This window comes from Protobothrops mucrosquamatus, unplaced genomic scaffold (genome assembly GCF_001527695.2).
Source record: "Protobothrops mucrosquamatus isolate PMUCROS unplaced genomic scaffold, P.Mucros_1.0 scaffold2583, whole genome shotgun sequence".
Classification (NCBI taxonomy): Eukaryota; Metazoa; Chordata; class Lepidosauria; order Squamata; family Viperidae; genus Protobothrops; species Protobothrops mucrosquamatus.
The window spans coordinates 209,199-222,445 of NW_015388639.1; the positions used below are offsets into that span (position 1 = coordinate 209,199).

Below are 13,247 nucleotides of genomic sequence, written 5' to 3' on the forward strand. Positions count from 1 at the left end.
TGAGTTTTGCCTCATTTTATGATCTTTCTTGCCACCGTTGTTAAATGAATCACTGCAGTTAAGTTAGTAACATGGTTGTTAAGTGAATCTGGCTTCCCCACTGACTTTGCTTGTCAGAAGATCACAAAAGGGGATCACATGAGCTTGGGACATTGCAACTGTCATAAATATGAATCATTTGCTAAGTGCCTGAATTTTGATCATGTGACCACAGGAATGCTGCAATGTTCATAAGAGTGAAAAATGGTCACTTTTTTCAACGCTGTTATAACCAGATAGTCACTAAATGAACTGTTGTAAGTTGACAACTAACTAGTTTATTCTGGAACTGTCTATTTCTATTTCTTACATGGCTAAGTTTTAAAGCTTTGTAATTTGCAAAATGATTGGATGAGAAGACATGGAATTATAATTTGCTATTTTCATTTGTGTTTCCAGGAAAATAACAAACATACTTGATAGTTGGATTGCAGTTTGATATTTATATGCATTCCAAAGGGTAACTAGTTTGCCAAATTCAAAGTTAAAAGATAAGATACAGTTTGGAACTATGGCTTGTAAAATGGATTATTCATTTTGTTTTATATGCAGCTTGACATTTGAAATAAAGAACCATCACCACTGAAAGTAAAGGCCATCTGGCAAACTGAAATAGTAAATAAGACTAGATAGTCTTATAATCACCTATTGTTAATAGAATTGTGATTTATATAACTAGGTATATGAGACCCCTGTTACCCTCCTCTGATTAGTCATCTTTATTGTGCATACTCCTAGCTCTTGATGAATGATAGCACAAAACTATATGTAATTTTATTTAAACACAATTTATAATTTTTATTTTGACTACAGTGGTACAGTTGACCCTGAATGCAGTTCATTTCTAATTTACTTGATTTGGCTGAAAGATTCACAGAAGATATGGGTGACCTTACATTTCTAATGTTTATAGTTTTCTTCTGTAGAATCTTCTGGCTGTTTAGTTGTTTTTTTGTAGTTGCACACATAGTTAAATAATTTATATGTTTGTCCTTGTATAAAGAATATTCATTTAAATCAGGACAGTCTTCCTCTCATATAAGAGAATTAATTACTCAATCCCACCTTTACAATTTCTGTTCACCGTAAAAGAAAATACATTCTTCTAAAGAGGTATTTAGCTATGCTTGGGACTTTTACAATTGATAGTGGGTGTGAGCTTTATTCCTTGATATCACTTTCCAGGTACAAAATAATGTGTTTCCATCTGTGCAACTCAACCAGGTGTGTTTGGAAATTGGTTTGCAAGTTTTCAACATCACCAAACTTTAAAAACCATCAAGGCTAATCTAAGAAGTAAAGTATTAATGATGCTCGGGAAAAGGTTTTTGGAACCTAATTATTAACTAGTGGTTGAGATTTATTATAATAACTATTTAGGCCTGCTATTTATAAGATGTTGTTGTTGTTAATTATTGAGATCATAGCTGCCTACAATTAACTTTATAAAGATGTGTGAACTAGAATTAAGTTATTCATTAGCATTTTGACTTTGCAAATGTTTCAACCCATAGACACTTCAGACATACCAATATCACTCTAAGGGATTGTATTTTGAGAGACTTTTGAAAAATGAATTTTCTTAATAGATTTTAAAAAATAAGATTATAGAGTAAAAATAATAAGATGAACCTAGTAGTTAAAAGTATACAAACTAGCTGCAAGTAGGAAGCAATTTTCTTGCCCTTCATACAGAAATGGGCAGTCTTTTTGTTTCAGAACCTACAACTCATCCCATCCCCTGATTAGGTATAAGAAATTATTCAGTGATGTAATAAAATAAAAAAAATAGTGGGAAGTAGTTGGGATTAAGGCATGGATGTCTGAGTTCTATCTCCCAGAATCTTTATATATCCTTTTCCACCCTCAACCTCAAAGCTGAGATTTGCTTGGAAGTCATCTGTCAGGCACCCTCTTCTCTGAGACAAGCACAATAAAATTAAGAACAAAATTTGGCCATGTGCTTGGAGAGTTTGTCCAAGTGAGAAGCTGGTAGGAGCTTTTGTGAACAGCAAAATAACAACCCTGAGGCTCACAGAGAGCTTCCATGAAGAGGATGCTTTATGTCAGGGATCTTCAAATTTGGCCCTTTTATGACTTGTGGACTTGAAGTCCCAGAATTCCTCAGCCAGTGTGCCTGGCTGAGGAATTCTGGGAGTTGAAGTCCACAAGTCATAAAAGGGCCATGTTTGAAGACCCCTGCTTTATGTAAACTCTGCTACAATGAAGTTTTTCCAACACTGGTTCTTCTCAACTATATTTGGAATAGGTTGTGTTTAGAACAAGTTAAAAGCAACACAACCTTATCTATTGTACTATTTCCCACCCATTTTTCCTGGCATTCATTTCTGTTTTGCTCTCCCTTTTCTCTGATTTGTGCCTATGTCATTTCTGTCAAGTTTGGTTTGGGTAGCTTTTGGATCAGTTGTTCCTTGAGAAAAAAAAATATACATTTTCACATCTGTTTCTCCCGGCTACAGCAGTTGAGTTTTATTTCCTTAGAGACTGTAAGAGATTTAAAGTGATTTTTGAGCCACCCAGAAAGAAAAGCCTACTCGTAAACTGAATGCTAACTGACATTTAAGCCTCATGAAATAGACTTTGCATGAAACAGGCTTTTCATTGGCCTCTTTACTCTGTATTCTGTATTTGTAATGGAAGGAATACAGATTAATCAGGTACTGATAGAAAGAATATCTTGTGCTGCAGAAGCAAGCATAGATGTTGCTAGATGATTTGTGAAAACTTTTAGTGTGAATAATTTGCTTGTTTTGCCCAGCACATTTATGTTTACAAATAGGAGCCAGGATTTTGCAGAATTGAAAAGTAGCCAGGATTTTAAAGAGCTGCCCAGCCCTGCGCTGAAGAACTTGAGAGTTATAAAATATGAACTTTCTGCTGATTTGTAAAACACACTTTCAGCTCTTTCACCTATGTTATTTCCCCATATATCTTCAACATGGTTTTCTAAAGAAAGTGGAATGGATATATTTTATTACCTTTTAGGTCAGTGTTTCTCAACCTTGACAATTTTAAGGCATGTGGACTTCAACTCCCAGAATTCCACAGCCAGCAATGCTGGCTGTGGAATTCTGGGAGTTGAAGTCCACATGCCTTAAAATTGTCAAGGTTGAGAAACACTGTTTTAGGTAATAAAACCTAATTATAGATATCATGATATTATATGATGTCATGTTAAAAAGAGTCCTAGATCTCCAAATATGCTGCTTATGTGCACCATTGTGCCGATGGACACTTCCTTCAGAGTCCAAGTTGGCATGCTGCAGAGTATTGACCTTCAGCATCACCATAGACATTTTCTGGAAATAGGAATGGTAACTGTCTGCACCTCAGTTTTTTGTTCATAACTGTGCCCACTTGCTCTCTAAAAGATGAAAGAAAATTGGAAGGGTAGGTGGTTTTTATACTGTTGAAGGGGGGGAGCAAAGAACAACATCAGTGGTTTGCCTGCTGGTTGATGGTGTTTTATGAATATTCCTAAAATCTCAAATGTGCCTCCCAGCCCTAAATAGTTGAGACCTTTGGTTGCTTTATGTTGAGTTGTCAAGCTAAAAACAGATAGCTCAGCAAATTACATGCATTCTCAGTAAGCACTTTAATATTAATTACATATAACCAGTCATGTTTTGTTTATTTTTAATTTCAAGCTCTTTGCTTCCTAAAACACCTCCCTGACTGATTGTATGCTTATCTTATGAGGGCTGTTGGTTTCTTGATGTAATAATGTCTTCTTTGTCCTCTTCCCTTCTTCCTTGTGGATATTTGCTCTTGCCTAAAAGATACAATTTATTTTTTTCAATCTCACCTTTGAAGTAGCAACAGTCTTCGATCTTAAATGAGGAAATGTAACAATATCAGTTGTTAACTTTAGTATGATGTTTTCCTCCACAGGAAAACAGTGGTGCCCCTTTCTGTTGTTGCTACAGTCAATAGCTCGACTGTAATAATTTGAAATAGACTGTATAATTTTTCCCCACCCATGAGGATCAAATTCCTGCTTATCCTGCTTAGTAAATAGTACCAATCCAGTTGAAATGAGGCATTTCACCTGAAGCTAGCAAAGAAAGTAAACTAATCCAAGTTTACTTGTAGTTTACTTCAATCCAAAGAGAAACCTTATTAAACAATCTCTTTGAATGTGGCAAAAATGGTCCATGTTTGTACAGTGTGCCTTTAAACTTTACCCAGAGTTGGATATATAGAATCATGAAATTAAAAGGATGCTCAAAGGTCACTGAGCTTAACCTTTTACTGGAGCCAGAAATCCATTATGATTACATCTCAGGCTGAGGACTCTGTAATATTAACTCCATTTCACTCAAGTAATGTCAATTTTGGCAAATATTTTTAAGACTACTGTATTCTTTGTTTTTTGTCTATTCTGTAGCTTTTCAAATCCTTTTCTACGATGAGATTTTCCTTAAAGAACATACCACACAACTCTAGCCAGTTTGTCTGCAGTTTTCAAGAGGTTTAACAGGACTTTCTTTGGAATGAGACAAACACAGGGTGGTGTGCTTTCTTGGCTAGCTTGAGGCAAAGTGCTTCGTTTCAACTGGATTTGTACTGTTTACTAGTTGGACAAATGGATCCATGATTGCAGCTGGACACTGCGCAAGAAGAGGTCAGTCCGATGGCCTCCAATGATTATAGTTAGCTAGACTAAGAAAGAAAGATTCAGGTTTTTCACAAGTGCACAAATCTCCACATTCTTTTTTTGCTGAATAGTACTTGTCATTTGAATCATGACTCTGCTTGAACGGAGGCCAGAGGAAAAACACAAGCCTGACTCGATGGGAAACAGCCTGGGAATCTGAGTTTTACAGCCTTAAAATATCTGGAGAAAAAATGAGATGTAAATGAAAAGAAAGAAATTTAAGAGTCAGAATCTCACTTCATTAAATGTAAAATAACAACAACAACAAAAGCCAGTAGTATAACAACAGTGACTCTTACAAGAGCACGGGACTTAGAGATTTATTTTAATATAATTCAGAGTCAAGAAACAAATACAACATAATTGGAATAAAGCTTTTGAAGTTCCATATATCTTTTTTTGAATTTTTCACAGAAGCTTCTTATCAATATTGACAAACTGTTAGTGACCAAGTTATTCTGTGTATTTGACAATCCAGAATGCCAGCTGGATGGTTCATTAACATTATGGATAATTTCACATTTTTGAAGCTGCTCTCTTCTAGATTGAACATATGAATTACAGAACACAGCATTAATTGATCTTCCGGCAGAGGGAGGCTTCAATAAAATAGATTGTTAGTGAATCATGAACCATGAACCGAACGAAAGGAAAATATTTGTCAACAATGTACATATATGTAGCCGTATATTATTAGGATATATACAAGAACTATAAATAGAACAAAACAGAATAACAGAATTGGAAGGGACCTTGGATATCTTCTACTCCAACTCCCTGCTCAAGTAGGAAACCTATATGTCAATCCAGATAAGGGGCTGTCCGGTCTCTTCTTAAAATCCTCCAGTGATGGACCATCCACAATTTCTGAAGGCAAGCCATTCCACTGGTTAATTGTTCTCACTGTTAAGAGATTTCTCCTTAGTTCTAGGTCGCTTCTCTCCTTGATTAATAAAACAAAACTTCATTATCTTATTATTTGAAATAACAAACTTCACCTTGGACTCCTTTCCTATTGTATAAAATTCAACTCCCAGAATTCTCAGAACACCAGCAAAAAACCCTCTTGATTAAGAGTTTTGGAAGCTGAAGATATTATTTTACATCTGGATTATGGAAGTACACACATATAAAGGTTTTTTTTCTTTTTTCTTTTCAGAAGATTAGAATGAAAATTGGGGATTGGAAATTGCAAAAGAGGGGATTGCTGCTTTCTTAATCACACACAAAAAGAAACATATAACAGTATGGTGTGATTGTAGCGTTGGCAAATATTTCCAAGAAATGTTTCAGAGAAACATTTAAAAACTTCAGGCTAAATTGGAGAAAGCATAAGTTTAGATAACCCACATTTCTAATTTTAATCCATGATCTATTTTTTTCTCCTTTTCTTTTGCAGGAAATCCAAGGGAAAACCAAATGGTAAAAAGCCTGCAACAGAAGAAAAGAAACTATATCTTGAACCAGAATATACGAAGTCCAGGATTACTGACTTTGAATTCAAAGAATTAGTTATATTACCACGTGAAATAGATCTTAATGAGTGGCTAGCTAGCAACAGTAAGTATTATGAAATTTGCAACAACTGAACATTGCGCTGGTTGTCTTTCATAATCAAAGATGTTCCTAAGTAAAAGAGTAGATAAAAGCAGGCTGTTAATGTTCACCAAAATGCAAATAATCTGCATTCAGTTTGATATTTATATATATAAAAAATACTGTATTCAGAGTTTTGAAACAAAATCTTTTGGATTTGGCTCATTTGCTTCAGTGCTGGGGGATGGCATAGGTTGTCATGTTTCTATGGATTCTTTTCAGCTCATAGATCTCAAGGATACGGACAAGACAGAAAGAGCCACCACTTGCTTGCCAATGTTTGTCTTCCCCACCCCACCCACCTCCAGCAGATTAAATCAGTTGCTTTTGGACTGGACCCATGAAAAAATGAAAATGCTCAATACCTTCTTCCATGTGAGATGTGTTCTTTTCCACTTTCAGAGGTGGTTCTTAGACTGACCAAAATCTGGCAACCCTTTCCCTAACACGTTTATATTATACCACTTTCACAAGAAACAAGCCTCTTCCCCCCCATCCAAAAGCATGAGAAAATTAAGGGGAGTCTTGCTTCCTGGCAGCTAGTTGGAAAAGGACCTTTCTGAAATCCAAGCTTGGATGTCTGCTTGGATTTCGAGAGTGATCCTTTTCAGCCAGCCTCTTTGAGAGTGAAAGAGCTGCTTTGCAAAGCGTCTATGGAGATTCTCAATCATCCAGGTCATGGTTGTCCCAAAGGTGCTTTAAAAAAGCAAGTGAATTTTCTTAGTTTTTTCCTTGCAAATATTTCACTTCTTATCCAAGAAGCTTCTTTTTGAACTGAAGGATGTGAGGAGCCTTCCACTAGCTGGTGAGAGCAGCACGGGTGGGAGCCTGCTTGTACATGTGTATATGAATCTTGTGATATGTGGGGGGGAGGGTAGTAGTGTGTGGAGAGAGGGCAGCTGGCAGTTTTGCTGGTGCTGAGAGATTTCCCTCTTGCTTGGTGAGGACAATGGGAAGTGCCTGGTCCCTCGTCTTGGTTTTGGAGATGAGGTTGCCATGGGAGTGGAAGAGCACCATGGAGAGGTATTGTGCGAGACCAGGTATTGTGGAGGAGCACCATGGAGGGAGTGGAGGAGCACCATGCCAGGGAGTGGAGGAGCACCATGGAGAGGTATTGTGCGAGTGGGCCACTCACTGGGAATACAGAATAATTGTCTTATACTAGTTTCATATTCCAGTTCTTGATGTCTATCAGTTATGTGTGCTCCCAGAACAGCACATATAGTATTACACCTCTGGCCCGCAAGCTTCGTTGGCTTCTGAGTTCAATTCAAGGTGCGGTTTTTAATCTTTAAAGCCCTTCATGACATGGGATCAGGTTATCTGAACGACCACCTCTCTCCAATTACATTGGCCCACCCCATTAAATCTACCAGAGTTAGAAGTTGCAGACACCATCCATCAGGGTCTTTATTTGATGGGTCCCAGGAAGCAGGCCTTCTCTGCTGTAACACCTGCCCTATGGACCACTCTCTTCCCCCCATCCCCAAAGTCAGTTTAGCTCTATCCCTGTTATCATTCCAGAAGTCCCTCAAGACTTAGTTATGTCATCAGACTTGGGGTCTCGGGGCACTGGGAACACTTTTAAATGACTCTATTGTAGGTGATTCTTTACTATCTTTGTATGGCTTTATAGATTTTATTTTTTAATGTCTTCTTATTTTTGTATTGATTTTGTTTTATAGCAACTGTTTTATATATTTGTTGTTTTCATTGATTGTTGTATGCTGCCCATTTCTGTGAGATGGTTGACCATATAAATGAGATAGACATGATAGATAGATGGATAGATAGATAGATAGATAGATAGATGATAGATAGATAGATAGATAGATAGATAGATAGATAGATAGATAGATAGATAGATAGATAGATAGATAGATAGATAGATAGATAGATAGATAGATAGGATAAAAGATATAAAAGAAAAAAGAAATATGTGTTCACCTCTTTCTTGAAGGCTGTATGGGTGGGGGGGCATCCTTGCCTCATGGACAAACTCTTCTAAAGGAAGGAAAATTCCTTTATAGGCAATGTCCACCATCAGGGCCCCTCTTTTCTACTTACTTGGTAGCAGGAGAAACCTTAGCGCAGGGGTCTTCAAACTTGGCCCTTTTATGACTTGTGGACTTCAACTCCCAGAATTCCTCAGCCAGAGTCATAAAAGGGCCAAGTTTGAAGACCCCTGCCTTAGAGAATGCTGCCTAGTCATTTAGATAGGTTCATGAGAAATTGTTGGCAAAAGGCATTCCCTAAGATACCAAGGGCCAGCTATAGCTAATTCAGTTTTCAGCAAGAAAATGTTTGGATAGTTGTGATAATGCTGAATGAACTCTTTCAGTTATATCTAATTTCCCAGCTCTTAAGCTCTCTTTTTTAGCATCCAAACATGTAGAGCAGGGGTGTCAAACTGCCGGCCTGTGGGCCGGTTGCATCATGCGGAGGCTGCGCCCACCCCAGCTCCAGCAATGCAAAAAAAGTTGCGATACGTCACAACACATCAGTGACACAGCAAGTTTGACACTCGTGATGTAGAGTAATAATGGAAACTTTGGTGTTCTTTTGTCTTTCAGCAACAACGTTCTTCCACCATATTAATTTACAGTATAGTACCATCTCCGAATTCTGTACAGGAGAGTCGTGTCAGACCATGGCAGTATGCAATACGTAAGTCATAGACATTTTGTTGTATTTTGATGGCATGAATGTTTCAACTTTTCCAATTGAGGGATGAAAAACAATTGTCTCTCTGAGGCTGTTTTTGAAAGCAATACATTCGTTCTTCAGAGTGTTAAAAATGCATTACTTTATCATTACTCTTGAAAGAAGAAAATGCTCTTAATTCAGAATTCATAAGGAAAAGGTAATGCAAATAGCATTGTCACTGGACTTCAGATAGTGTTAATAAAAGGTAAAATCTACCTAGCAGGCATTTAAATTTGCAGGTGGATATTTCACTATTTCCATCCACCCTTCTAGTTTGGTGTTCCTAAGGACAGATATACTGGTAATAACTATGGGGTGGTGTTCCAAAAATGTTCCAAAACACATTAACATTTTAAAAAGAGATCAATCAATTCAGAAGACTAAAATGGAACTTCCTGTTGTGTGACATTTCATTTGGATTCAAGAGATTAGAATACTCACTTAGGAATGGCATCCACATTTCCAGCATGGGAGGGGCAGAGCACAACAGCATAGAAAATTTCTTACCTGAATCAGCCTACATTATTTTGTTCCTCTTATTATGATCCTTGTAGTCACTTTCTCTCACTGAAAAAATATTTCCAAGTCCTACCCATTTTAGCCTATCCTTCATTCTGTGGAGGTTTGTTTGTTTGTTGTTTGCATTTGGTTGCAGTTCTGTATTCATATAAACTTTCTTCATATATCAATTCAAACTTCAGTCAGACCCTTGACTTAGCTGCTTGTTGATTTCAACATTCATACTAATGATCTTTCTGACTCAGTTGTTTACTATTTCCTCTTCCTGGCTGCTTCAGATTTCAGATATACTCTTCTATATGTTGGTTTAGGCCAGTGGTGGCGAACCTATGGCACGCGTGCCACAGGCGGCACGCAGAGCCGTTCCTGTGGGCACGCACGCCATTTCTGGGCTCCTCCCCCTCCCCCTCTCCACGCATGCGCAGTCCGGGAACAGCTGCAAGAGCTGGGCGAGGTGAGGGAACATATAAAAGGAGCAGTTTTGGCAGGAGAGTGAGTGAAATCAGAGCCATCTCCCTCCGCACTGCAGCCCCATCGGCTTGAGCGGAGACAGCCCCGGGACAGCTGGAAAGGAGCCCTCACCTGGTGCAGGTCCTGTCTACAGGGTGGCTCTGACGGGGGCGGCGGCTGCTGCTCTGAGCCCCTTGACTGGCCAACCACACAGAGAAGCAGGAGGCGGCGGCGTGATCCCTGCATCGCCAAGCCCGGCCAGCCGCAGATCTGGAAGCAAAACTGCCGACCATCCTCACGCTGGTTGGGGCAGTGGCGGGGGAAGGTGAGCTGTGGCAGACGCCCTCCCCTCCCCGCCCGGAGGCGCACGCGGGACAATGCGGCAGCAGTGGCAAAGGGTGCCCGCATGCCAGATCTTGCCTTCCCCCGTAGCCGCCGCCACCAGCGCGAGGATGGTCAGCAGAGCTTTGCTTCCAGATCTGCCTGACACTATCGCCCCCCCCCCACACACAGAAGCCAGCGATCGCATGGGAGCCGATGGTGTCCGTCAGTAGCCACAGCATGCTGGCTGTCCTGCATAATGGCGGACTGGCCACATAACCCCATCGGCGCAGGCAGAAATCGCTCTGGGATAGCCGGAAAAAAGCTTTTGCCTGGCCTGGATGCATCCACTCGATGGATCTGATGGGGGTGGCTTCTGCTGCTGCTCTGACTGATCAGCCCTGCAGGGAAGCAGAAGGGGCAGCTGGTGCGTGAATCTGCTGCCTCAGGCTGCTAGTGAGCAGCTGAGGCAGCTCCAGACCCCAGCTGCCCCTCCACCTCCTCCTGCTTCCCTGCTGACCGGTCAGAGCAGCAGCAGAAGCCACCCCCATGAGTTCCATCGAGTGGATGTGCCCAGGTGGGCAAGGGCTTCCTCCCCCCCATAAATTGGTGAGAAGTAAAACTTCTCTTATTACGGCTTAGTTCACAACCATAATAAGTTGCTCCTCCTGAGCAAAGGCACATGAGCTGGGTTTGCACCTCGACCTAGATTTTTGGGTGGAGGGGGGAAATAGCAAGCTCCCAGGTGTCGATGCAGCAAAAAGATTAATGGGCTGCTGTGACCTGCCTCTTGTTCCGGCTGCTGCAGATGATGGAGCTGCCAGCACCAGGCAGAGGAGCGGGGCCCTGAGGCGGGGTGTGTGTGAATCTCACTCCCTGGGCTGCGAAGCGTAGAGCAATTGAGGGGGTGGGGTGCAGACAACACGCAGGCAAGAGAATTGAGAATGAGAAAGATGTGGGCAGAAACGGCTCCGGGGCTCTGCTCTTCTGCCTCGCTGCTAGGAAAAAAATTATTGGGGAAAAAGTTTTTTTTATTATGGTTGTGACCACCGAGGCCACGCCCACCCAGTCAGCCACGCCCACCCAGCACGCAGCAATAAATAAATGGGTTTTGGGTTGCGGTTTGGGCACTCGGTTGCTAAAAGGTTTGCCACCACTGGTTTAGGCACTATTTTGATCTAGTTTTCATTAATAACTACTCTATATCCTTACTATAGAACTACTTCTTTTAAATCATAATTTTTAAATTACTTACTATTTGATTTAGGCCATAGATTGGTTCAGTGAGGTTTCTGAGAGTGCTGCCTATTGCACTTTCTATGGGCTGGGGTTTAGCATTCTCTCTTTTGGAACATAACTCAATCCCATAATCTAACTTTTTACTTATTGTATTCACTAAGGATCACTAAAAATCTGTAAAAATTGTAATTTTACTTATTCCTGTAAATACTAATTCCCCAACATTTCCATTTCTTATACCATAGTTAAAAAATGAATCACTTTTTCATTGCAAAACATTGAATTGTTGAAGTCATATATGGCAATTTCACAGAGTGCTACACCATGTATAGATTATTTTTTTAAAATTAGGTCAGAGGACAATAATATTTACAAATCCTATTTTGAGACCCCTTCACTGCATAAACATAAGTAGTTAAATCAAAGGATATAGACAGTTACCATTCTTGTCCAAACATCCATACCTAACTTAAAAAATAGATTGTAAACAACAACAACAATAATAATAATAATAATAGAATTGGAAGGGACCTTGGAGGTCTTCTAGTCCAACCTCCTGCTCAGGCAGGAAACCCTATACCATTTCAGACAAATGGTTATCCAGTCTCTTCTTAAAAATTTCCAGTGTTGGAGCATTCACAATTTTCCAAGGCAGGTTGTTCCACTGATTAATTGTTCTAACTGTCAGGAAATGTCTCCTTAGTTCTAGGTTATTTCTCTCTTTGATTATTTTCCATCCATTGTCCTGCCTTCAGGTGCTTTGGAGAATAGCTTGACTCCCTCTTCTTTGTGGCAACCCCTGAGATATTGGAACACTGCTATCGTGTCACTCCTAGTCCTTCACTTCATTAAGCTAGACATACCCAATTCCAGCAACCGGTCTTTATATATTTTAGCATCCAGTCCCCTAATCATCTTTGTTGCTCTTCTCTGTACTCTTTCAAGAGTTTCAACATCTTTTTTACATTTTGGTGACCAAAACTGGATGCAGTATTCCAAGTGTGGCCTTACCAAGGTGTTATAAGGTGGTATTAACACTTCACGTGATCTTGATTCTATCCTTCTGTTAATGCAGCCTAGCACTCTGTTGGAGTAGAATTGATCATTTAACACAATTAACACAAAATGATAAAAAAATTAACTGTTCTTTTAAATTAGTCATAAAATTCCCAAACAAACCACAATTTAGGTTCAATATTGGATTTCAATCCCATAGTTTTCAGTTGTGTAGCTTCAAAATACTTCTTGAGGTTGAAGATATCTAGTCAAAATAATCTGCTCTAAAAACAAAATCTTGATTTTTTTTACCTAAATGTATGAAGACAAGTTTTGGGTGGAGTTGAAAGAACCTGAAATAATTACCACTTAGATAATAAAGATATCTTGAAAGCAATAATTCTCCAAAGCACAAAATCTTAATTCCACTCCAAGTTCTGACTTTTTTTTTTGAGCCATTTGATGACTAACACATAATTCCTTTTATTTACCTACATAAGTAGTTACCGTATTTATCGGCGTATAACACGCACTTTTTCCCCCTGAAAATAGGGGGCAAATGATGTGTGCGTGTTATACGCCGATATACGGCCAGCCCGGGTAAATTCGGCCATATTCTTCAATACGGGCCGGCCCCAGCAGTTCCCCTCTCCTCTTTGTGTGTGTGTGTGTGTGTTTGTCTCTCTCTCTCTCAATTCTCCCC

General features: G+C 39.6%; 1 protein-coding gene across 2 annotated transcripts in view; it reads left to right on the plus strand.

Moving 5' to 3' along the window:
- MOB2 (MOB kinase activator 2) overlaps window positions 1-13,247 on the plus strand; it is a 53,089-nt gene that overhangs the window by 31,256 nt on the left and 8,586 nt on the right. For both annotated transcript variants that reach the window (XM_015825287.1, XM_015825286.1), the window contains exons 2-3: window positions 6,117-6,277; window positions 8,887-8,980. In XM_015825287.1, coding sequence (XP_015680773.1) covers window positions 6,117-6,277; window positions 8,887-8,980 — 255 coding nt within the window. The remainder of the gene's footprint in view (window positions 1-6,116; window positions 6,278-8,886; window positions 8,981-13,247) is intronic.